We start from the raw sequence: 27,543 nt of genomic DNA on the forward strand, positions 1-27,543 counted from the left end.
ATTTACAGCAATAAGTAAGAGAGAGACTTACGCCCGATTCCGCAATTACCTGCAGGTGCCTGACCCCTGGCCCCCGTGAGGGGTAATATGTTGCCATGGTGATGCTTTTTCGGCAAGCCATTACAACATCCTCTCGTTTCTCTCCTGCGGTTTGTCGTTGCTGTTGTTTAACGTCCTCCCTGCGTTCACTCTGACCCTGAGGGTTCTGGGATTTTTACCCACTGCCAGGAAGCCCGACAGACACCTCCAGTGATTTCCAAGGCATGAAAAGGACGATGTTTCGACCTAACTGGAGATAACTGCGTCTCCGTCTGTCCACGGAAAACCCGAGCCTGTAGATGAAGAGAGGTACATGCTCAGTTTGGGTTCAGGACACAGGCCCTTGTTCCCCGTAGTCCAAGTCCTCCTGGAGCAGGCCTTGCTAGCAGCATGTGATTTCAGCTGGATGTGTTACTCCCATGGTTCTGTAATGCAATTCAAAGTCTCAGTCAAAGCAAAGCAGGCTTACCAGTAAAGCAGTGAGAAGCTTGAACACATACAAGCTGTAACAAAAAAACACACACACACAATCAGTCATGCAGATACACAACCACACCCATATACTCACAAGCACACAGACTCACTCACACCACACACGCTCGCAAACACGTGTAGGCATTCCCACTTGCAAACACACACACATACACACACAAACATGCACACAGACACATATACACACACATACACACACATACACCATGGACTGCTCTTGCAACAAATCCATGTATAATTCAACACAGACATGTTTGGTTCACTCCTATTTCGTACAGGGTTATTACCTGACCCACAGCGATCTCCATTACGCATCAATTTTCCCTGAAATGTTGTCCATTAGGAGGGAGGCTGCAGGGCTTTCTGTGGGGCCGGGAGTCTTGGACGTCACATCGTGCCAATCTCTTATCTTCAGCGCTGGTCACCGCGGAAATAAATGAGGAAATCAAACAGGAAGACCACAGTCTGGCAACAGTTTGACACAGCGGATTGGCTGAGGGGACATGTGTTTTCTACTTCCTGCTTCCTGCCATTGCCTGGGCAGGAGCCTCATATCTGTGTGTGAGTGTGTGTGTGTGTGTGCGTGTGTGAAGCTGGATCATGGAATCCCACATGTATATTAACAGGCACCAAGCATGTAGTCAATGGAAAAAGTAACCTCACCTCCACCTAGAGGGACAGGGACAGACTTGGGGGGGAGACTTTGGGTCCATTGTCTTGGTACTCTGTTTTACACTCACAGTATCCGACTTTAATGAATGTATCTTGTTTGTTTGGTGCTGGGGATGGTGTGCTTTACACATTGCTGTGAGAGCATCATTAGTAGAATTATTGCCAAAAGCATCACAGTAATTATGCAGAACACTCCCTCTGGAGTCTTAACTGACGGATTACCATGGCAACAGTGTTTGAAATGAGACCTCCAGTAACATTAAAACTCACAAGACTCACAGAGCTCTGCACTAAAAGCAGACATTGGCTGCAACACACACAATAAGTGTGTGTGTGTGTGGGTGTATGTGTGTATGTGTGTGGGTGTGTGTATGTGGGTGTGTGCGTGCATGTGTGTGTGTATGCATGCGTGTGTGTGCGTGCGCACGTGTGTGTGTAAAAGTCGGTTCTGCCAGTGCGCTGTGCAGTACTTCTGTACTCCAGGGCAGAGGTGAGATGTGGTGACAGAGTGAGACTTGCTGGGGCAGAAGTGTGATTGCACGGACCCCACAGGGTTCCACGGGGCTCCACGGGGCTCCGTGGTGACTCATCCGCACCTGGAGGAGGCACGATGCTCAGAGGGCTGACGACAGACAGCTGTCACTCACATTTCCAGGGCTTTTTCGATGTCAGCTCTCTCACCTTCTTATCTGTTTCACCTCACTTGCCAGTCTGAACTCTTTTACCTGCCTTACTTACCTAACCTCGCTTGCCTGCTGCTCCTGCTTAAACTCACTTACCTTACTCAATTCTCTAATATGTCTCAACTCCTTAACCTCACTTACTTATCTTACTTTACTTTTTAATCATCAATTACTTGCCTTACCTGCTCCATCTCACTTGCCTGTTTCAACTCTCTAACTTTCTCTACATCCCTAATCTCATTTACCTACCCTGTTATCCTCTCATACCTGTTTTATTGTACCTCCCAAACTTCACTCAACTGTGCTACTATACTTCTCTACCCTCACTAATCTACATCATGGACTTCCCTAACCTCACTTAACTGTGTCACTTTACTTTCCAACCCTCACTTACCTGCATTATAGTAATTCCATTTTCATTACTGTTTATCCAATTACTGGCATTTGGATAAACAGTAATGAAAATGGAATTACTATAATTACACAACTTTTTTTACATAGCCTTTACATTTCATCTATTTATACTGTATACTGTTGCATATACACCCACTTCATTAGGTGACAGGAGTGGCACCCGGTGTGGTCTTCTGCTGCTGTAGCCCATCTGCTTCAAGGTTCAACATGTTGTGCATTCAGAGATGCTCTTCTGCATACCTCGGTTGTAAGGAGTGGTTATTTCAGTTACTGGTGCCTTTCTATCAGCTCAAACCAGTCTGGCCATTCTCCTCTGACCTCTGCCATCAACAAGGCATTTTCGCCCAGAGAACTGCCGATCATTGGATAATTTCTCTTTTTCGGACCTTCACTTACCTTCACCTGCCATTTATCAAGCCAGGCAACTCATATGGTGATCACCAAGCTCTAAGTTTGCATAATATTGAGTAATCAATGGGTGAGTCACCAGCTCAGCCAGAGAACAGACATTTGTCATGACATACTAGCAATTAATGAATTACTAGTAATTGGGGCATACATATGTATCCTCCTGCACATTGGCCTCCCAGTTGAGCTCTGAGGTATTAACACATGTACCTAAAGCTGGTCATTGAAGCAGACCCAACACAGCAGTTACCTGAAGCCTGAATTTTTCTCTGCAACACTGTCTTTGTCATTACCTATTAAAAGGCATAGGCACACACACACACACGCACACACGGCCACACAAACACGCAATCTCTCTTTATTACGTGCAGTGTGCAGTTCATTGGTGGTGGTTAAACTGGGTCAGTCCCACATCACTGCAGGGATTTCCAGATGAGTGATATTTATTATTATTAATTATTATTATTATTATTATTATTATTATTATTAGTAGTAGTAGTAGTAGTAATAGTAGTAGTAGTTGTAGTATCAGTAGTAGTAGTTGTAGCAGTTGTAGTAGTATTAGTATTATTGGTAGTAGTAATTGTAGCTGTTGTAATAGCAGTAGTCATAGTAGAAGTATTTGTTGCAGTACAGTTGGCATCAAATTCAGAACCTGCCCATCTTCTGGCACAGCCTGCAGACTGAGGTCTCACCTCTTCAGATTGCACAATGGCTTCCCGGACCCCCTTAGGTACCTTTTCTTTATGTCTGTTTTTCTTTAGATTTTCTTTTGGATAATGTTGTAGGTGTAAGATATCTGTGTAAAGATATCTGTCTAGCGGTACTGTATTTTTTTGTAGATACAACATAAATTGTGGTTAGGGTACCACTTACACTTATGGCTATAAATGGGCCTCTTTGCCTTCCCGGCTATAGCACATTTTTGTATTCCTGAGAGTAACGCTGATGTTCTCCACTAGTGTATTTCACTCTGGATAAGAGTGCCTGCTAAGTGATTGTAATGTAAATGTTATGTAACCACTGGTTTAAATTCCAGGGTGCATTCTCTCCTCAGACAAAATCCTTCTTTCTCCAGGTAGCTGAAAGAAGTGTTCACAATTCAGGAGAAAGGTGTTATAATGCTGAATTTTTAAACTATATAAAAGACAGCCATGCTTCAACAATCTGTTGTACGCTCACTGTGGATCCTGACTCAGAAAACTTAAATCCAACTTATGACCAAAAAGGCACATCATAGAAATATTCTTCCAAGGACAAATTGTCCATCAAATGCTGAAGGAGTTGGAAAGGATTGCAGGGAGAATGCTGCAGGGAAATTGCAAGGCACAAATGATACCCTTTGCTCTGAATCAATTTCACCCCAAACACTCGTCCAGATGGAACAAAGCCTCTTCAGATATTCTGGCCCCGATCAAGAGCTCTGCTGGTACTTCACTGTACACACACACACACACACACACACATACACACAACAGAAATGCAAGTATACACACATGCACACATATATGTATGTACAGATGAACAGGCACACGCACAGGGAGCAAGCAGGGATCTTTTTTTAGCAGTTTACATTCATTCAGTAATTTGCTTGGCAGGTGTTATTGTCCAGACACATTCCACCATCATTATGGCTAACAACACAAAGTAAAAAAAAGCAATAAAAACAGCAAGTACAAGAAAATGTTAGGGAGAAACACAATGCGCGGTTGACTCTTAAATTTGAATGTAAATGTAAATGAGAATGTACATGAAAATTAGACAATAAGTGGACAAACACTAACTGCAATGTCCGTAGGACGAAGTAATGCAGCAGTAAAAACAGAAGAGTCTTATTTATATTTAAACTTTCCAAAGAAACTGTTTATAACAGACATAGGATGCATCTGACCAGCATGTTGTAGTACAGGAGAGAGGGCTTTTGAGCCCTTTCATCTGTGCAGACTTTGAGTGCATTGGAAACTCACTGTTCCAGCTGCATCAAAGCCATGTCATTCCCGCCCACATGATATGGGACATCATGTTCTGCCCGCTATGACATACCTGTACTGTAAATCAAGGAGCAAAGCAGGCCTCTTTGTACATCTGATGCGCATACCACACAGGAGAAACAATATCAGAGCAGATAAAGACACTAACCCACCCCATCCTATCCCTTTCTTTCTTTCTTGCTTTACAGAGTTGTAAAGGAGGTGATGAAAAGATCTCTCAGTACAGCTACAGAGGAGGCGAGGAGGAGATCTCTCAGTACAGTTACAGAGGAGGCAGTGAGGAGATCCCTGAGTACAGTTACAGAGGAGCCGATGAGGAGATCTCTCAGTAGTAAAGTTACAGAGGAGGCAGTGAGGAGATCCCTGAGTACAGTTACAGAGGAGGAAATGAGGAGATCTCAGTACAGCTTTGATGTGAGAGAAGCAGTAGCACAGTGGAAACCCTGCTCAGTTGCTCTGGGTGCACGCTGCGGAAGCTCCCGGAAGGCCTTTGACTCGCCGTGGGAGAACGAGCAGCTCTGCAGCTGAAACTGGGGCAGCAGGGGTGGGATGAGGTCAGAGCTCAGGAGGGGGGAAACTGGGCTTTCCCAATTCTGATGAAAACAGATGGCTAATTTCCTGCAGGGTACCGCAGATCAAAGACACATCCTCCCAACCCCCCAAAGAGGGCTATCCTGGGGGTTACCGAGGGAGATGCACCTCCAGAACAGTTCCTACACACAGTTTAGAGCCTGCACAGCCTGCACATACATGCCACTTGAATAAAACAGGTATACATCGTTATAATATTACACATAGTCATACTGTTACACGTAGTTATAATGGTATACGTAGTCATGCTGTTACATAATCATACTGCTATCCATGCGTACCTCACAAGTCACCACCAACTTCAGTCATTACCCCAACTCACTTGGAGGTCCCAGACCAGAGTCTGGGATGGTGTAGGGAACTAAAGAACCCATGATATTTTTGGGTCAAGTCACCTCTTGAGTGCCCATGAAAGGCATGATGGGATTGCATCACCTACGAAGGGGCACTTTCTTTGCCCACTGAGTCAGGTAGTTTACTTCCTCATTATGATCAGGGTTATTAAAACAGGGTTTTCAGGCAGACTCCAACACATCCATTTACACAAGCAAGACATAATGTAAGCACCTCTAGTTATGGCAACATCATTTTTTCAATACATGGCAAGATTTATTTCCTGAGTTCGTCTCAACCCTAATTACCCCCCTTAATAACCCTGTTTGTGGTAAAACACAGCAACGCTTTTGCCTCCCTCAAATTTATCGTTGGCGTCAGTGACAGCTTGTATCGGGAGTGGAAATCCCTTCCACCATTAACCACGCAGACTTTATTGATCGCCTTTTTATTTCCTCCTTAATAGAGAGCCACATTCCAGATATCTAAGGCCAGGCAACACCTTCTCCACAGGTGTGCATTAGTCACCTCTTTTCCTACAGTCATAGTATTATGGGATGCCTATGGATCTGCAGCAGGACGAATAAGTGGTCCCAGAGCCCAGCCCAAGGAAATGGGGAGATCAGATCCCTGTCACCTGTCACTCCACCGCACCCAAATAGCTTTACCGTAACGATACTGCAGCTGTGTCACTCAGGGCTTCACCTACAGTCTGTCAGCGGTACTGCACACTGTAAGCACGTGAGTGTGTCATGTGCATTGAAACCAAAACATTCACACCTCCCAAAAATTCATTTTTAACAATGAATGGTGCTGTTATTTGTAGCAAGAAGAGGACGATGATGTAGCTTCTGCCAAAATGATGAGACTTTTGGAGAGGTATGGAAAAGGCTTTACACCCATCTCTGACACTAAGTGGACCATAAGAGACACACCCTGTAGATCCTGGTAAGCAAATCTGTATATCTGAAAATCTACCATGCTGTAGGTTTTCAATTTAGACCTAATTTGGCACACTTGACAGTACTAATTAGCAGCTCAACATGACCTGTTTGAAAAGAATGACATTCTACCCCTCATATCCCCTGCACACATCCTACTGCCGATGACCATGAACCGTCCATTTTCATTTTCCACCACCTTATTTGGCTTAAATAAATTCCTCCCTCTCTACCACAGCTGATATGTGGTGAGCTCTCTGGCACAAAATGGCAGGCACATCCTGATAAAGATCAGAGGGCATTTGAAGTCCCTACCATTCTTTGGGGCATATGAAGTCCCTACTTATCATTCAGAAAGTACACTCCTGGATGGGTTTTTTTTTTTGGAATGCATTTTGTCTTTATTATCATGATCAGTAGAAAGTGTGGACTAAAAGAAGGGTAGCCATAATAAAAACTAGCACCTCCACACTCACCCCAAATGGTTTCACCCCATTTGTCATCAAAGAGAGAGGAACTGTTGAGCTTAGGTACAGCGTAAGTTCTAGTTGGTGCGTACAGTTGTCCTGTGTGTGCACATTCCTCCTTTACTTGACTATACGCATGTGTTACTCAATAAAAGGGGTGAAAAGGACCGATGTCAGATCATGGTTGCCTTTCTCCCCTCTTTTTGAGCCCCTGCATCCTACGATTTGTGTGCATGTCCCTGCCCAGTATTACCCAGGGGGGTCTGCACATTGGTGGTGGCTGAGGTGCATTTGTCTTCTTGACTGTAAAGTTCTTTGATACCATGAAAGGGACCATGTATCGAAATAACTTCTTTCATTATTACTCTGAGTTTGCATTTGACAGTTCACACAAATACGCACAAATTATCTGCTGGTTAGAAGTCCAGTCTGCTAGCTGTTCCAGAGCAATGTGAGCTGAATTCTTTATTATTGATTTCTAAAGGCTTGTGGAACAGTAAGACCCAGTAAGTCTACTCATTTCAGGCGTGATGTCAAAGGTACAGGCAACCGTAGAGTGATGTGATATTCTTGGACATGTTTGAGATAATATTTTAGATATTTGGTGACAATGTCTGGATCTGGAGCACAAAATATAACGGAAGGTTATCCCCAAACATTTGCGTATGGGGAGATGGTAGGTAGTGCAGTGTTACTGGAAAATTATGCAGGGAGAGAGGCTGATTGCCTTCTGCATAAACTAGACACAATAAGAGCCTTGCCTTGTCCCTTGTTCTTGGCCTGCTCTACTCACAAAGTGCGTGTCGAACAATGAGAGTGCCGTGTTACCAGAAGCATCTTTCTGAAAATAGGGCTCTGAGGAGCGGAATCAGAAGTGTCCTTTTCCCCCGTTCTGTGTTCTGCCGTTTGAGCACTCAGCACTCAGCATGCAAACCGTAACATCAGCATGTCCCAAACGCCAAGACAGAGCCACAGAGCGACTCGTAGCTTGAAGGGGGGGGAGGAGTCTTATGAAAAAACACTTGAATGTGAATCGTAGATGAGGATGCAAAAAAAGCCATTTCTTTTATTCTTACTCTTATCTTTCAATTGACATTCACACAAATAAGCAGCTTGATGTAGACTTGGGAAATTCAGAGCTATGTACCTTAGCTCAGAGGTAAATGTTTACACATGTAGGACTTCATTTACTTTCTGGTAAGAGGTCCAGTCCGCTAACTGTTCCACAGCAATGTCCCTTCCGTTCATGTCCGAGATTATTATTTTTTTAATCAAAAGAAAAAAAAAAGTGTGATAAATCGCACATGAGCTGCTAAGAGCCTGGGGCAGGACCCCTGCACCCACCTCCGTGCGAAAGGCAGCCCATAAACAGGCACTACTTTATCACGGGGCGCCCGGTGACGTGCCGGGGCCCGGGTGTCGTGCCGCGAGGATGAACCGGGCATTTCTCATCCGCTTTTATTTTTGGGCCAGCGTGTCATCGCTGGGAGGGGGACAGATGAGCAGCGGGTGGCGTGGCATGGGGGGGGGGGAGGGGGGGGGGTCAGTGGGCAGTTATTACAGTCTGGCGCATCTCTGACACCCCCCCCCCCCCCGACACAAGGGGCTTGGGGAGGTATGTCCGCACACAGCTGCCTCCTCGGCTTCCTCCCGACGCACTGCTGACCTGACAGCCTGCGTGCAAAGAGACCCTCCAATCCCCCCCCCCGCCACCCCCCGCCCCCGAACTGTCCCCTCCTACAGGGCCTTCCAGTGTTCATCTTCTTTCACGACATCCTCTACTCCATTCATCCTTTTACTCCTTATCTTCCAGTGCCCTCCCGCCCTCCACATCAGCTGATCTGATTTGGATAGAAAGAGGGAATGGGGGTGCATCGAAGCAGAAGGGGAGTCACTCCAGTTTTTGCAGGCCTTAAATGTGTGTCTGTGGGAAATGCTAAAGACGCACAGCAATACAAGCCCTCAGAGCTGCCTTTTTTCACATTTGCTAAGAGAGTGCCTATTTGTATGTTATTGCAATCCATCCCCGCCCTCCAAACACACACACACATGCACACACACAGAGCACCCTCCTACTGACAGACATATCATCCCTGTGTGACTGTAGAGGGGATACAGATAGCAGTAGCTGTATCCTCTCTTACCCTCCACCCTTCCTCACAGAGCCCCGGACCGCCTACCAAGGCCGCTGCCTATTCAACACTATGTCGTATGCAATATCTGCGTGTGGCTACTTGACATTTCATGCCATTAACTTGAATAGCAGCTGAGTCAAATTAGCTTTGCAATTACATTTCTAAATGCTCCCTACCAGTTGTTATTTGCACTTACTGTTGTTTCCCAAAATGGCCTTGTAATTTGCTTTTGGCAAAACTATCGAGCAAATGAACTAATGTAAATGTGAACGATATTCCACCCGCAGCATTTTAAATTAGTTTGTTTGGGCTTATGTGAGAGTCGCCACTGTACCTACCGGCATAGCGAGCCTGTGAGAATTTGCACAGTTGGAGCCAGTTTTGCTTACCTGATGCACATATCTTCTCGTTTGCACTGTAAATCGTTCTTTATAAGAGGGGCTGCAAAATAAATGCAATGTTTCCCTTTGCACTTCTGTGGTCAAGCCGCAACCTTCAATGCAAAGGGCACAAGACCAGATCGACAATACAGCAAACTAGTCAACTTCAAAAGTGACAGCTTTATGTCAAAGCTGACCTTTGCAGCCCAATTTTCCTCAGTGGAGTAGAGGCTGATATTTTTCAAGATGGTCACCCCCATAAAATCTTATAAAAACTTCAGACTGGAGAATGCAACCAGGCCTGAAGTCCTTGGTGTCAATGGGTTGACAACTCACCATGGTGATGGAAAGGGATGTATGACCAGACCTGGTAGTATGGCAGCAACATATTATGGGCTATTCTTGCATCTGAAGTCTAGCGCCTTTGAGAATGTCTTCACATCGTTCACTGACTTTGTGGCTTTTGCGCTCTGTGCTATGTATACACACAGAAGAACTTGTGAGGACATGCTTCTCCTTAACAGACACACACAGTTGTCCATTTTGATCCTATTACTAAATATGTCCAAATGTCTTATGGTCTCTCTCTCTCTCTCTCTCTCTCTCTGTCTATCTGTCTCTCTGTCTCCTTCTCCTTCTCTCTCCCTCGTTCTCTGTCTGTCTCTCTCACTCTGTGAAGACAAGACATAAAGGCTCAAACATAGCGGCACACAGCCTCAGTCAGGCAAAAGGTGTTGTTGGAAACCTTTACATGATTGCCTCATAGGCATCTCCACAACTCTACAAGTTAATAAGAGAGACACAGCCAATCAGTGCCTCCATTTTCAGACAGGCAGTTAATGAGTTCCTAACTCCTGAATTTGTAAAGAATCCCCATTCAACACTTTTTTATATAAAGACCCGGCTGAGTGATTCAAGGTCTGGCGCGCTGACTTCATCAGAGACATGTCGTTTGTCAGCTACGGTGAACATTCACATGCAAGGTGTATAAACAGTGACATATATTGTGAGGTCGGTTTCACCTCATTCCTACAGGCAAACAATATATACCCCAAAACACCTGAACATTATTACTCTCTTTAAATTCCATTAAACTTAGGCCCATTCCTCTATTTGCTGCATTCTGTATTTGCTTGGTAGATGGCTTAACAAGCTTAAATTTTGACAATTAAGCAGCTGGATATTTCCTGAAGCGGTAAGTACCTCGCCCAAAGCTATAACAGTAGTGCTCCCCACTGGGGAATTGAACCCACAACCTTTACTTTACTAATAAAAAGGTATGGTTAAGACTCCCATTGGCTCACCTGGGCCCTGGGTTGGCCTGCTCTCATATCTGGGGTTGACTCACATACCGTTAGCCAGTCTGGCACTGAACACTCTCGGGCCCGACAGCTAAGGTGTCACAGCCTCACCGCGCCTGACTCAGAAACATTCACCGCCTCCACGCAGCTGTGCGGCTCTATGTCGTATGGATGACATTAACCAAGTTCTCCATGTCGCCTTCCCCTGCGCCCCATCCCATCCCTCCTCATCCCTCCCTCCAGCGTCCCAGGTTTGGAGGAGACAAGCAAAGCACACGGAACTGTGTTAGCGAAGTGGCTTCAAACTCGTGTCCATTCCTCAGGAGGAGGAGTGAAAAGGAGGTGAGGAGTGAAAAGTAATGGGACTGGATGTGGACTCAGCCGGATGTGACCCATGTTTTAGGGTTTGAGTGACCGTCACAGGACACTTGTGTGGCTTCCCTCTGGAAATGAAACAGGTCACCACAGGCAGAAGCATGTCCTGTGTCTTCTCCTGAACTCATCTCAATCACTAAGTTACCGTCGCTTCTTCTCTCTCTCTCTCTTTCCCTTTCTCTCTCTCACACACACTCTCTCTTTATCACTCTTTTCAGCTCTCTACCTGTAGAATATAAGTGATTCCTATATTGGCTTTTGCAAATAAACAGATTGCGTGAATCACCCCTGGGGACACAGCTGACAGTGTAGGGGGAGGCGGCTCTTTGATTAAGGGAAAGAACAGTCATAAATGATGCAAAAAATGCAATTAATTTCACATCCGCCCCCGGTCCTGTTAGATCTTTCAGTCCCCTGCTCCACCCCGCCCCTCCCCACTTGTCCCTCCGCCACCGAAACCCTACTGGATCCAGGCACTGACAGACGTGGATGCGCTTTCATTATTAAATCATTGAAATGATGATTTGTTAACCTTTTTGTCAAATACGCTCTCCCAAAGTCATCAGAGTGTCCTTTGTTGTTGTTCTACGCAAGCTGTCCTTGGTCACATGATCGTCCCGAGGGAGGAAGCCCGTTTACTTCACCGTTCCCTCAGCGGAGAGAGATCGGTTCAAAGTTAACATCGCTGCCCTTTTGAAAAATTAATGTCATGCGCATCCGTGTACCGCCATGCGTTAATAACCTTTGCTCGGAGTTGTTTACGATTATCGGAACGATGGCATAAATGATTACGGATTTGCATCTCTGATTGGAACGAGCTTTTCAGCGACTCGCGCTCTCATGGAGGCGTTAGCCTGTTCATCCTGCCAGGTGTCTCTGTTTGTGCTGTAAACTTTGTGCTTCATCCATTTTGTTTGCGTTCTAAGACCAATTTTTGAAAAACTCTTCATGTAGGAATGGCCAGTGACAACGTAATCATGTCTGACTGGGGCAACGCCCTCCATCAGTTTGGATGGTGCAGGCCAGTGGGCGTACCCTATGAAACAGGCAAAGACAATCAATCCTTTATTTTCACAATGCAGCCCACCAGCTGATCAGTTATCAATCAATCAATCAATCAATCAATCAATTGTATTTGTATATAGCACTCCAATGTGTCCCAGGCCACTGAACAGTTAAAACCAAATAGAAAAAAGGAAAGGCTCAATTTAGTCAGTCACAATCAAAGAAAAATAATTTCAGCTGGTTTTTAAAAAAATGACAATTGTTTCAGCACTTCTGATGTTAGGGTGGAACAGAGTTCCACAAACAGCAGAATGTAGCAAGTGAAGGACCTCAGACAACCCATAACCTAGCAGCTGCAATTTGGAATACAGGTACTCAGTTTAAATGAGTGTGCATAAAGAAGGATCCTTACCCAAATTACCCACAGAGACTAAAACTAAATATAAACAGTTTTAGTTCTCAAAGTTCAGAAACGTACAATGTATGACTACATGTCTAGCCTTATAGACTTAGGTGATAGGTTCTCTTCTTGGACAACAGCATTAATTCTATTATTTGCTTCTTTCATTACCTCATTACGAATAAACTATTTTGCTTTGAGGAAATTCTGACAAGGACTGTTTCATATGTTTTATATTTTTGTTATGATTTTCGTCGATGTTCGCTATGACATGCTGCTTTTACGTGGGCCAGTTGGTAAGAGGCTATATAGAAACCTCCTGGTGCAATCCCTGTATTTCAGCTTCTCTGTTGACTCTGAGGAATATGTCCCAGGGCCCTGTTCCACAAAGCAGGATTACTGAGTTAGCTGGATAACTGCGCTGAATAAAACCCAGAACAGCTCTTTTTTACTTCTGTCCATGTTGTAGATTTGGGACAGTTCCGAGTTTAACTCAGTGCAGTTTTCCCGCTAACTCACTAATCCTGCTTTGTGAAATGGAGGCATAGATGCTGAAGCATCAGTCACTCTGTTTTATTAAAAGTGTTGTATTTCTGAGTTTTGACTACTCAAGCATTCCTTATTTCAGGGACGACCCAGTAAAATAACCCAGTTTGCAAGCTTTCTTATGTTTCTTGGTCTGAGGTGGCTGCGAGCCCCTGTTTCGGCCTCTTATTAGACGGTCTGAAGTGTGTTTGGCCTTATTTCTCGCTATTCATTTTACTGTCTGGTAATCTAGTTAACAAAGAATCACAATGCACCAGATGGGCCAAAATATAGGAGTGGAGCAACAGCTCTACGTCTTTGCTTTTTAGACATTGGGTAGGTGTCTTGAACTTTCAAAAATTATTAAGACATTTCTTATAACTGGTTTGAAATGGGAGTTAAGCCAGAGGTCAGTGTGAAAAATAACCCATATATTTTTGACCTGTGAAGAAAATGAGATCAGATTACCACCAAAAGGCCCTTCATTTTAGACCCTTCAGTTTTTGATTATTGTCATTTTTAACCATTAGCCAATAGAACCCTGCACAACAGATATAGCAGGTACAGACAGGCCCCACACAGGGCTCACGCAGACTGCAGACACAGCGCTAATCACAACAGGATAAGGAGTCGCTATTGCACAACAAAGTGGCGGTAAGGTCACCTCCCATCTGGGTGACTTTACAGCCAATCATATGTTACTCCAGGGGGCTACAGGCTTCTATAAGCACTAAACACATCAGGATTTGTCAGGATCTGATCTGATTGATTGACTCACATATGTTTTAACACAAGCATAACAGTTACAGCGTGTACAGTAGGTACATACTGATTATGCAGATTTTCTTTTTCCTGTATAAAACAATGTACAGTTTAGAGTACAGTGTGGTTTTAATAACTGTAAACAGTGTACATTGTATGGTATTGATGGTTTCAATAAATGTATTCTATCTATTTCTGTAGGCTAGCTATTCTATTTCAGAACAACCACTCCAACACCTAAAGCCTCCAACAGCGTCAAGTCTTGGCAAATAAAGTGGAGGAAATATTTGGCAGGATTTCTGAATTTTTGGTTTTCAATTTTAATTAGAGTTTATTTACATAAATGAAGGAAATAGCAATCAGTCGTCCTGTCCTTAAAGAACCTTCAGGCTATGGGGCAATATAATATGCCCTTAACAGCAGGATTTCCATAGGAGATGTGCATAGCCAGTCAACAGGCAGTCTCATGACCTAGGACGCCTTTGGCTGTGAGAATTTCAGATAAATTCTCACGTTGTGGTAAATACATGAGTTTCATTTTGTTTATACCTTTTCTATGACAATATTACAATTATCAGGGGCACAAAACAACAATTTAATTGGGTGGCATTATCAGCTAGATAAATAATTTTTTTTAAAACAAATAAAATAAAAAAAAACATTGTCCTCACTGGACTGTACTGATTTTCTTTGAACTAACCAATCAAAACCAAGTACATGGATCAAGCAACCATTGTGTTGTTGTAAGAATATATGTGAAAGCTAATTTACCTAATGCAGGACAGGGGAGATTAGCTAAAATATGGTTCATAATTAAACAAACAAATCAATCAAACCTGATTCATTAAAAACAGTATCAAAATACCAGGATAGAAACCAGCTCCCCAGGCCCAAGGCTAAGGAACTGAGACAGGCTCAAGCGTGTATTGCCGTTCTAGACATTCTAGTCAATAAAGCTTATTCAGTCCAATAAATTATGATTATGATTATGATTATGTCTGCTGAATCAGAATAAACAGTTGTTTTTATTGCTACTTACTCATCTCAGGAGACAGCACAGTCTTTGGTTGGATGTAATTAATACAAAAATTAACTGATAATTGGCAGAAGAAGCAGTATTTTGTAGAAGGGAGGCTGGCCAGAGGTAGTGCATTTACATTCAGCCTAAAATTCTTAATCACAAATTCTCTTAGCCTCGGTTGAGTTTGAAAACATCTAAAAATCTCTTTAAAATCTGTGATGTCTCTGTTATTGCCCTGCGCCAGACGCGGAAGTTCTGTAGTCCTCCGGCACAGCTCAGCCGGTGAATTGCAGAGCGAAATGGCGCCGCGCCAACTGCACGCGTTACTGTATATAGGCGATTTTGTACTGCCGGTGAATAGCGCGAGCTCGCAGAGGTTGAAGCGATTGCATGTGCTAGCCATTACCAGAGGTGGGTAACCCGGCTTCAAAGAGTAAACCATGTATGGCTGACCATGTATTTGCTCCACCACCATGCACTAAACCAGCTGATTACAATAATTCGTTCTCCTATCATGCTGAAGAGTTATGCTAATTAGAATCAGCTGGTTTAGTGCATGGTGGTGGAGCAAATACATGGTCAGTCTTTTTACTCTTTGAAGCCGGGTTACCCACCTCTGGCAATTACAAATGAGTATTCCAAATGGGAAATATAAGGACAATGGGGCAATATATGTTTTATTTTTTTATGATGGATTCAGTACTTAGGCTGTATGACACCTGATGTTCTAGCAGTCAAGTGCTGGTCAGAAGTGTCTGTACAACCCTCAGCACCGAGGCTCTTCGACAGCACAGAGAGGACACTAACGGTCAGAGTAGTCTGTGACAAGCAGGGATACATTTCTTGACAAAAGTGAAGAAATTAAGAAAAGTTTCTTGATAACCAACAGTTTGCCAAATAGATTCCTTGTATTACAGAAACAGAATATTTTACAGTGTTCCATTCTGCTTCATCTTCTAATATGTTATTGATTTGAGGGCTTCCATTTCTCTTGAGGCAAAAACATCTGCCAAATAAATAGAAACGTCTGGGTTGTGGTTTTAGCACTTGCTCTCTATTCCAAGTGGGTATTTGAATTAAATATTCGCACGTTTCTGTGCATTTGCTATTAAATGTCAGAAAAATATAACTTCAATATATCCACCGTCACTGAAGGGAAAAGGTCAATAATTATTCTGTGGGTTCAGTTCGATGGCTGTCAGACCCACTTAAGGTATAAATCTAAGGGCAAGAAAAGCAATTTCACAGGGCAGCATTGCAGGAACATGAATCCCTGTCGCGGGGAGAGATGTGCGTAAAGCATAAAAACCAAATCCCTTCCATCGCGCGCTCAGAGCACATTTTCGGCTCCGCCCGGACGAAATAATATCTATCACGTGACACACGGTCGCCTAGAGTAATAGCGTGTCGAAAGTGCATAATCACTTCTCGATTTCTCTCATTAGCGATTATGAAGAGCCAAGTGCGATGATATCCCAGCTAATATAATGAATAACAATTTTATTTCTAAACAAGAAAAATGCAAGTAGGAATTGAGTTTTAGAATGCCGCCATGCATCCGCACAACAAATGTTGGTCTTTGTAATGAACTCCTAAAGAGTCAGAATCAACTCAAATTGCGTCTAGACTACATGTGTGACCATTTTTGTGGGAGTTAAAATATTACTTCCAAACAAAGGAAAATATTACTGAGTAAACCAGCAAAATAACCCTAGCAAACCACTGAGCAATACATGGTTAAATGCTATGCGAGAATTTAGAGACGAGAAAGTTTAAGATAACTGTTTGCTAGCAAACGTTACATTGAACACAAAGTGTAAATTTGGAATTATTATGTGCCCGACGTTACAAAGTAGACAGCTATTTGGTCATAGACAAATTTTCACTTTTGCTTGCCTCACAACACGAAGAGCACATGACGTTCACTGGGCGCAGCACAGCATGAGGTGTGTAATCAACACCGGTGTGGAGTTTAATCAGGCTCATAAACGCCAAAAACAGCAAAATAGTACACCGCAAAGGATGAACCCTGGACACAAGCTGGAATACACGTCTGAAATTAAACTCCAGAAACCTACCATTTTTTGTCTAACTCCAGATTTTTTAATCCCAGAAATTTGCTGCGCAAACTACCAATTAATTACACGTTTGACCACTGTTTCGGCTATTAAAAAGGTGAGCGAAGCCAAATGAAAACGCCGCGCTGCAGAGAAAATACCAGAGATTAGATACCAACTAGATTAGGAAAGCGCTGAGCCTAATCTGCATGGTTCAACATATCAATACATGTTATCAACACATATTAGTTAACTGTTAAGTATTATTATATTCAATTAACTTCAATATCATTAAAGAAGAAGAGAAAGAAGAACTCTTATTTGAATTACACGAAAAAGGAACACGGTGAATTCCCGACAGATGAATCCAACGTGGAGCGAACAGAATACATACACAGGGCACGATTATAACCGGACAATTGCTCCCTGTGTCTCTCCTTTGTTGGCGCGTAATGATGGACATCCTCGCTAATCAACTCTGCACGAGGCTAGAGGAGATAAATGCCTTCAAGATGTCAATAGCCTGCATGCGTTTATTAAAGCTGCTATCTGTGTAATTGCTTCCTTGGAAGCAATGGTTTCTTCAATAAAAGTTCCAATTAGGCAACAAAGAGGAAGAAAACAAAAAGGAAATGTTTTTCCCTCAGATTTGAGATGTCGATTATCACTATGTATTAGTATAAAATGATATTTCTACTATAACGACTAATGCTACTAACTATAAAAAGTAGTCTGATTATGCATTCAGTAATTTAGCAGGCGCACTTATTCCGCAAAGTACACAGCCTGGATAAAGCCATAAAAAGAAATAACATGAAAATGATCTCTGCTATCACTCTCTTAAATCACAACCTGGCAAAGAGCAGCATTATAAAGCCAATAGAGATAAAACAACATGGTTACTTTTTCCAGCAAAATTGTCTCAGGCCTAGCCAACTGTTAACTGTAGTTCATAGAAATATAGAGAAGAAATTGGTAAAACCGCACTGTGATGGTAGGCCTACCCTACTACAAAACAATAAATTGTGACGTCAGAGTATACGTAATACACTATAAGTAAAACGGCATACTGTATATTAGTCATAATATCTGAGCAACTAACTCTTTCTCACTTGGCAGCAAGTCATTTTTAAACCTTAAATACAAAAGTTAACGTTGTGATGCGCGTACTTGGAAGGCATGCAAAAAAACTTTAATCAGATGTGTCCGGGGAACCAATGCTCTCTTCATCACGACTCTGGGACACCTCTTGTGATGTCAAATGTAGACTGCTCAGAGGGAAAAGTGGACTCCTCGTCTAAATCTGAGTGCTGTCCGTAAATTAACCCTTCGGACGAGTGTGCCAGTGCAGTTGCTTTATCACCCATTTTTCTCTAGAATGTACGCAAGTCAGAACGCAACTGATGTCAGATCGACGACTTGCCCATCGGTGACACGTGAGAACCAAAGTGCCCAGAAAGCAGAAACCACACCTACACTGACGCGTTTGATTGGAATTACGCAGACACTCGGCTTTAAAATTCAGCATTCGGATGGCAGTGCAGCTCTCACTGTATACCCGAAGACTGCCGAGTTGAACTCTCCGCTTCCACATCAGAGCGCGCGCATTATCTGCACCAGTGCTGAGTTGTCATTGCCACCAATAAGAGCTACACAATCTACAGGTAACAGTTTTATTATTATTATTATTATCATTATTAATATTATTATTATTATTAGTTAGCAATTGCGCTGTTTGTGGGTGATATTGTTCATATTGTTTCTGTGCTTTACCGTTTTATCACTAATGTACCACATTTTGTCAGTTCTAAAAATATTAACTCTGTCTGTATTGCCACTTCACAGGAATATACACTCTTTAAAAATGGTTATTTGGTTTGTCATCATGGTTGAACCCTTTTTAGGACTATGAAGGACAGTCTTCATATGGTTCTATAAATGACCCTTTTTGGAAAGATCTGAAGGATAGGGTTTCATATAGAAATTTGCAAAAGCATATGTTAAAGGTATAAACACACATGTAAATACTTATCAGAATTAATAATATGTAAACGTGCTAATGTTCTAAACAAGCTGAAATATATAGATTATAAACACCTCAACATGTTTGCATGCTGTACCTTTCAGACAACTGAATCTGGGTGCAAATTTTGATGCGTTTACCGTTTAAACACGTTTTATTCATTAATCATGGAAGGAGGACAGAATAGATTATTAGATACAGTAATTTTACACTATTTGATTTTCCAGCCATTGACAAGTATTTCTAGCTGTGTAAACCTCAATAGCATGGGTAAGACATCCAGTACTTGTTGATGTACTTACCAATAAAGTGCAAACATTTTATCTTTTTACCTGGAGCACAGTCACTAAAGGATGTTCAGACCCTCTGGGTGTCATCACACTACCCATGTTAGATGGCGACCTCAAGAAAACAATAGGCCCACATTAGCTATTAGCTACGTTACCATGTTCTGGAATAGGCAACGCTACATAGTACATCACATAACGTTGAGGCTAAAATGCAGTAGACTACATGCATAATCATAACAATATTTTCTTTGTTCATTTGTGAAATTAATTAGATAATACATTCACTTGGCGCATTTCTTTCCCATCTCTAACTGTGGTGGCATTACATTCTCTAACGGTTGTCTTTACTAGCACGAGCTGTTTAAATTTTAAATGACAAATAGCTGAGATAAACTCTCAAAAGTGAGCTGGTAATGTGAAGCAAAATTTTGAAATAATCTGTTGCATGTTGAACATTATCTTGTGAATATTAGGGGAAACTAGGCTTACAATAAACTGTCGACAGTAGGCCTAATATAAACCGACTCTAATGACAAAAAGTGCATTTGAAATAAAACCTTCTCTGAACAGATAAAAACCATATTAAGTACAAAAGGGTCCTTGGAGACAAGTGGTTCCATATAGAACCGTTGGTCGCAAAATACCTTTTTCGGAACCCGTTTTTCCACTGGTGAGCCATTTGCCAGTGTACTTGCGTATTGTTAAGCTTTCAGTAACCCGGTAATACATTATGCAAAGTTACAAAGTATGAAAGTGAATCTATTTTCAAATGTTAAAAAACGTGAAATAGTGGAATTATTCTGTGACATTGTAACCTAATGTCTGCTTTGCACATGTTTTTTTTTTTTGGACATTCAGGAAATGGGTCATTTGCCTTGAAGAATAAAAGATATAAATATTTATTTTTCCTGTGACCGTCAAGTTGGCCCCCTCCTCGTCCAATATTTCTAATGTGCAATCTGAGATGAGAATACAACGTCTAAACCGATAAAAACCTGTTCCATTGATCCATTGAGTGCGTAATTTGGAAAGCCTCTTTTACGCACTCTAAACTGTTTAACTGCTACACAGAAACGCGAAGAAAGCGCCATAATAGCTGACAAATAGTAGCTACGGTGCCATATCATTATTCTAATTTTATAGCCCAGTGAATCCTGTTAGTATCCCACTATTAAAATATCATATTGTGCACCATAACTAGACTAAAACGGTGGTATGGGACTCGAATACCGGATGCAAGTTTTTCTGGGGAGATATTGCTTCTGGTTTCTAGTTAATAATTGATGTAGTTTAATGCTACCATTTTTTAACGTCTTAGTTATTTATTCACACAAATTATATTTCTTCAGCTAGCTGTGTAGCCTAGATGGTCATTATTTGGTTGTGATAGTGGTACTGGGAATTGTAATTGTGGCTTTATGCGCTCAACGAACTCAGGAAAACAAAAGAAACGATGAGAAGTGGCTTGCTGTTGGCGATCCTGTCCCTTATGATGACAATCCGATCATGCCAGTCCAGCTGCGAAGAGCAGGAACCGCACAAGCCGGAGTCGCAGGTGGGCAATACGCTTCTTCCGCAGCTGTTGTGCCTACTTATATCTGCAACCTGTTCATATCTCGCGCATAAATTCACGAAAGCATTGTGTTTTTGTTAGATATATTATCAAGTAGATGTTACATTTGACAAAACCAAACAAATGAAATTGATGTTAAAATGTCCAAACAAGGGAGCTAATAATTAAGTGGGAAAGTGGTATCCAAAAAGGCCTATATATTCATATAGGACTAAACAAATGATAGATATTGATGTCGTCGTTATGAATGAAACCACTCAGTTAAAATCATTAATAGCATTTTATATATTGCTTTCGTTTTCAGAAGAGCCCGGTTTTTTCCAACCTCCCGCGTGGCGTTCTGAAGAGATATAACGGTATAGATTATGACAGCTTCGTGGGCCTTATGGGTAGAAGAAGCACCGGTAAGAACCCGGGGATGTGTCGAAACATTGGTTGGATGGATCCTTTGCATTATCTGGGTGAATGAGCAACATAAAGAATGTTACAGAACCAAGACTACATTACATTCATTCCGATAATTAGGAGGCTATACAAGAGATGTGGGGCCAATCAGCCAAACTGGGCGATCCATCTAATTTGAAATAATTGCTTACTATGATCTACGTACGATCTTTGATTACAAAACTGGAAAATGAAATAAAATAATTTGCCTTGGCTTTGAACATTACTTGCACATAATTTATTTGTTCATGGATATATTGTAATATACATATATTGTTTAATTGTTACCAGTTAAGTACAATAATAATATTTTTTATAATATCTTCATATCAACATTGTAGTAGTCATGACTGTCGGCTGATCTTTTTTTCAGGTTCAAATGACTTACCCCCTCCACAGAAAAGTAAGAGGAACTTCTTAACATTTTGCATTTGTCTGTTGCCTGTTTATATACAAGTACAGTTGTTTGCAAAAGCTTGTCCACTCCTGGTCAAAGCATGTGCTAAATTTGATTTTTTAAGTTAACAGAAGTTGATCAGACATCTACATCATCCAAAGTTGAATATATTAATGCATGATTACGATTTATTTGTATTTTAGAATCGAAACAATAAAACAAAGTTTGGGAACCCTGTTGGTACTCAGTAAAACCGATTTTGGAAGATCTATAACAACTTCCAAAGATTTCTGTAACAAGATGAGTCTTACTAATCATGGTTTTAGGATTTTTCCCATTCTTTTTTTTCTGCAGAAATCATGAAAATAGCTAGCACTATTTGTAGGTGTCTTTGCATGTATGTTTGAGATCTCTGCATGGATATTCCATAATATAATGCCTGGGGATTATGACAACCTTTCCGACATCTTTCTTTCCTGTAAGAACATCATGGCTGATTTTGAGACGTGAGAAGTTTTGGGGGATACCTTCTTTGGGTGCATGTGGGAGGACTTTGACCTGGGGTGTCCAAACTTTTGCATACAACTGTATGTACATGCATGCAGTGTTCAAAAGTGCAACACTGTAAAGAAATGTTCTGAAATGAATAGTTTGTAGAGCATTAATGAATCAGTGTTTGAGTACGAGTATGAGATGCACAGACCTGGCTCTTCTGTTTCTGCAGGAGACATGCATGATTTCTTTGTTGGCCTGATGGGTCGGAGAAGTTCAGAGTCTGGTAAGTGTGCAAGGCAGGTCCACCTATTCCACCCCAAGTCTTTATCTTTGGGAGCCTGATTAGGGATACTGAGGCTATAGCCGCCATTTGTTACTTTGAACCTCAGCAGCATCCATCCATTAGTAAAACCTCTCCAGTGCTGCCATCATTGGCCTCACTACTGTGTGTTTAGCCAGTTCTGTGTCAAATTGGAATCATACAAAACAGTCAATTGCTTTTTCATCAAACTGTGGTAGATTCATCCTTGGGTCCTATACAGTCTTCGGAGATCCTTCCCTCCTACACTGTAGTGCCACACTCCTCTATACTAACCAGATGGTTAGCTCCTGCATTTTCCTTCCTACTCTAGGACAAGACTAGACAACCTTGGACCTGGTCTACCAAAAATGTTTATGGTTCTTGCTTTCTCCAGTCGCCTACTGGATATAACTACAGAACCCATAACTACATAACTAGATTCTTTACTAATGAACACAGAAGACTATAGACTGGAGCTCCAAAATGTTCCACAATTCAGACTCTATTCATGCTCAGACTATTAGGGATCAAATTGTGCAATCAAGCTCAAATACAACAAAGACCAGAGACATTTCTGGCACACTAACCTGCTTCTCAAGGTTCCAGGTGTCAAGTGGAGTTACAGGTGCTACATTGCATTAACGTATGAATATTCAGGAAGGGTTGATGGGCCTGAGTGTGCTTGCATGCAGGGAGTACGAGGCCATGGAGGAGTGAGAGCCCAGCACGGACAGGCGGATTCTTCTTTAACAAGTGCAAACTGAGGTAAGGCTCTGTTATTTCCAGGTGGTTTGGGGGCTCTGAGCTGACTTGGCGGATTTGGGGCTGAACGTTGGTTTCCCGCCGTGCCAGGCAGCAGCATTAACACCAGGGCCAACAAAGGGCCAGGCCTAGTTTGGCCCTAATCCTGTTAAAATACTGTTCCAGAAATGTAATAATCTTGGCTGTTCTGACCAGAACCCCATAGAGTAGTGTGTAGCTGTGTGACATTCTTTTAAGTGGTCATGTTTTATTATTGTTAATAATTAATTCTTTGTCAATTCCGGTCTGTAAATTCTGACCCAAATTCTCGTCGAAGCAGACCAAAAGCATGTCCCACACAAATGCTGCTTTTTGGGCTCCCTATCGCTTCGATGATAGCTCTTGCTTGTGAGTGATACTTACAATGAAGCGTATTTTAAAGCAGAGGGGGTGTTCAGGAGGTGAACTGGGACCGGGGGTTGGAGTCCGTCCTTCCAAAGACAAAGACCGCACAACTTGACTGGTGGACTTTGGAGTGAAAGGAAGCAAAGGCTGCCATTTCTATTCAAGGAGAGGATATGCTTGTCTGAGTCAGAGCCACGAATACATTAGTGAATTCCAAACTTGGGAAAAAACAAGCAACAGAACAAAACCCAAAGATAGAGAATAGCAAAACTTTCCTTGAGACACTGCAGGGTAGGAGAACTTGCAGGAGACCCACTGCAGACATTTCTACTCACCAGATGCTCGTTGGACTCTGTTACAGCGTGATTTCGGCTTCCTGGTCCTGGGAGACAGGCATTTACACAACGCTCATCTTTTTAGCCACTAATAATCGATCAGGATTGATCACGCTTTTTCATCAGACGCTTATCTCACCAGACAGTTACTGGAAGGACAACTCTCTTGAGTAATGTGCTGTCAGGAGGTATTGGTCTAAACAGAGTTTATGGGCTGTTATTCCAGGCTGTTGACAGACAGTTAAGATTAACTACAATATTTATTAAGTTACCAATCGAGCAATAAGGAGAAAAATATCTTGAATTGAGGCACTTCTATATTTCACATGAACCACACACAAATTCTTGTCACAAAGGGGCAGACAGCACATGCTTGTCTCATGACACAAAACCAAAAATCATTATTCAATTTAGCAGCTCAAGCAGGTCTAATTAAGAACTGAGTTGGGATGAAAACCAGTTATAACGAGCACACAGCAAGAATGACCTGCAGATCCACCCATTCACACACACCCAAGTCATTCAATGGATTTCACATTTGGAACAATTATTCCCTGGCCCAAATCCCAAGATGCAATCTCATTGCTCCTGTACAAGTCAGGCACAAATCCATAGCTGACCCTTCCTAATTCCAGTTCACGTTTTCTTTTTTTTTATATTGGCACCCAACATGAAAATGTCCAATTCCTACCTTCATTTGGAATGCCACTGCAGGTGCGATCATGCATGATCCCTACTGCCGATATGGGAGAGTGTTGACATCAGCAGTTCTCCGTCAAACAGTGTCACCAGTCTGTTTCACACCACAGCCCACAGCCAAGCTTGTGTTTGAGTGTTTTGCGATGGATAGCAGTGCTTTGATTGGTTTAATCAAAGTTAGACTGTGGTAGCATCCATTAAAGGATTGAAGCCCTACTACTCTCAGTGGTTTTCGCCATCTTTACAAGCCCAACTGCCAAACCATTGCACCACACTGCCACCCCCAGCAGTCAGTTTCAGCACTGAACATGGAAAGAAGGGAAATAAGGGGGTGATTCCTTTTAGTGGAGTATTTAAAGCAGAGATTCCCGGCTAGTGCTGGAGAGCCACAAAGTGTCTTGGATTTTCACCCGGTTTAATTTATACTCAATTTATTGATCAATTAAAGCAGTTGATTACAAAGTTATTCGTCTCACTTGGGTTCTATGGATTGCAGTTTCTTGCACCGTGAACGATTCTAAAAGGCACACAGGGCTTGTGACAGACAAGTAATTTAGCTAATCTAACAAGTCATCATTTCACATTTATGTGCAAATGAATTCCCCTTTTCTGGGGAAAACCCAGGTGGTCTAATTATTTTCAAAATCGTTGTCAATTGAACTCACATTACTGAGTGTCCATGAAGCCAATTGGCCTCAACGGGATGGAAAGAGCTTGGTCCATCCACCCGAATGCCCTCCCTAGATTTTATAAAGTAATGACACCCCTAGGTGCTCTTCATGAGTAGATGGTAGTATTGTGTCATAGGCGAGTCAGACTGATGCTCCTTTCTTTCTGTGTTTCAGGTTTCAGCGCGGTGTGTAGGCCAGTCCCAGCAGCTCCCAGCGGTTCTCACCAGAAACGTCTTAGCATACTGCCTAGTTTGCTCCTTCTTTTGGTTCCAGATTTCAGATGTCATTATGTGCAGTGAAAAAAGAAGAGCTTCCATTTCTTTTGGGGAGGAAAGAAAGAAATGACTGCGGGACTAAAACTCGATGCGGAATTTGCCAGAAGCCCAGTTACACGACTGCAGCCCGGTAGCAAAGATGTCTGAAATTTGTATATATTTTTGTATGTAACAGATATTTATCTGAAAACACAAAGATAATATCTGCAGTAATATCCATCCAATTACCTTTTTCTTCAAAAATGTTCAATAACAGTACATTTTTTGTAAATAAACAAGCTATTTCATTGATATTTTGACTTATTTACCCTACATGACAAGGGAACTAAATTTAACATGTGCTGACATTTATAAACTGCACTGAATGGAACAGAAGTGTGGTTGGTGACTTTGACTTGAAAATTAATTACAGGACCCATGGAACATGTTTGCGCCATTGTATTAATCGCTGGGTTGACCCTATAGGCTCAGTCAAAATAAAGACCTGTCCAACTTCAACGTTGAGACTTCTAGCTCTCCATAACAAAACACAAAACACCCTAAAGAAAACATGGAGGAGGCACTAACAAGTTTAAGTCATAAGGTATGGCTGCCTCAGAACAATATCCAATTTATGGTCTGATTTCCTATATAAATGCCAAAAAAAAAATTCAGGTAAAGAGTCATTAACAAAGCAATGATCAGACTCACCAAATGCAAGTATAGCAGTCAACAATGCTCGAAGAAAACACTTGAATTATTACAAATGAATTATTCAATCAGTTGGGCCACTAATTTGTCTCCCCTTTCTTTTTCACACTGTACTTCAGTCCTCCGCCAGCTAAAGGTCATGATAGCCTCTTTGACAAGCCACTTTTTAATCAAACGATTATCCCATTTGCACCACCCCAGTAATCAAAGTTGATAAAGCAATTGCCACCAATTTAGCACAGATGATGATTGCCAGTGAGGTTTCCAAGCGACATGCGTTAAATTATTTTTGATGACTTACTACCATGGACATGCAGCAGTATTTTTAAATGTTGTACATGATACATTTTCTTAGATGCAGTGGGAAATGCCCACATTAAAAATGACAGAATTTAAATAACATTTAACTCACACAAATAAAGTTAAAATTTAAAAAATAATTATTGATCAACAAACGAATCATACCCTTGAATCAAGACTGTAAGCAGGGTCAGGTGTCTTAGTGAGGGCTAAAACCAAACAGCCAGCCACACTAGCTCTTTTCGAATAAGACTGGACACCCCTGCTTTATATGGATGATTTTTTTCCTTTTTATTGCAGTGATACTCAGTCCTGGTCCTGGAGAGCCACAAAGTCTGTTAGCATTTGTTTTTTCAGTGACAGATTCAGACCCAAGAAACCAGATGACCTGAGTTAACCGTATAATGAACAGATGAATTGCTGTGCAATGTGCTGTCCTTAGTAACAGCGAAAGACAGCAGACCCTGCGACTCTCCATGACCAGGAGTGAGGACCACTGGAAGATCATGCTTCTTGTAGCATTTAAACTTCCATCCATGTTCACCTTCTCCCCAAATTGTTTTTATAAAATTCTCAATTATTAGTCACTTGACTGTGCCTATGGGGAGTGTCTATGGGGACACTTGGCGGATAACCATTGAAATACAAGTTCATATCCCTGCAGGTCACATGGTGGAGACAAACTCGCAATCAGGCAAGGTAACTTCCTGAACAAAAGCCACACCTGCTTCATAAACTTGCGAGAGGAACAGCTGGGGGGGGGGGGGGGTGTCATACAAAATAATTTTTCACAATATTTCATATTTCCATTTTCATCTGAATATTCTAGGCCTACTAGAAAATGCAGGGAATAAAAAAAATGCATTTATTACAGTTTACTCTACTCTCCACTTGAATCTAAGAGAGCACATA

The 27,543-nt window shown here is 42.0% G+C and overlaps 1 protein-coding gene across 1 annotated transcript; it reads left to right on the plus strand.

Moving 5' to 3' along the window:
* The first annotated feature begins 18,441 nt into the window (after positions 1 to 18,441).
* tac3a (tachykinin precursor 3a) lies at positions 18,442 to 25,934 on the plus strand. Its single transcript, XM_064299124.1, has 7 exons — positions 18,442 to 18,656; positions 20,743 to 20,860; positions 21,183 to 21,282; positions 21,696 to 21,725; positions 22,444 to 22,497; positions 23,208 to 23,280; positions 25,541 to 25,934. The coding sequence occupies exons 2-7, from the start codon at positions 20,759 to 20,761 to the stop codon at positions 25,557 to 25,559; spliced, it is 378 nt and encodes a 125-aa protein (XP_064155194.1). The 5' UTR covers positions 18,442 to 18,656; positions 20,743 to 20,758; the 3' UTR covers positions 25,560 to 25,934.
* The last annotated feature ends 1,609 nt before the right edge of the window (positions 25,935 to 27,543 follow it).

This window comes from Anguilla rostrata, chromosome 11, assembly GCF_018555375.3.
Source record: "Anguilla rostrata isolate EN2019 chromosome 11, ASM1855537v3, whole genome shotgun sequence".
Lineage (NCBI taxonomy): Eukaryota > Metazoa > Chordata > Actinopteri > Anguilliformes > Anguillidae > Anguilla > Anguilla rostrata.

What these genes read in the sequence shown, in the direction of transcription:
- tac3a (XM_064299124.1), top strand. Translation starts at nt 20,759, where the DNA reads ATGAGAAGTGGCTTGCTGTTGGCGATCCTGTCCCTTATGATGACAATC. An exon ending in CGCACAAGCCGGAGTCGCAG is followed by an intron (nt 20,861 to 21,182) that starts GTGGGCAATACG and finishes TTTCGTTTTCAG; the next exon opens with AAGAGCCCGGTTTTTTCCAA. An exon ending in TCGGAGAAGTTCAGAGTCTG is followed by an intron (nt 22,498 to 23,207) that starts GTAAGTGTGCAA and finishes GCTTGCATGCAG; the next exon opens with GGAGTACGAGGCCATGGAGG.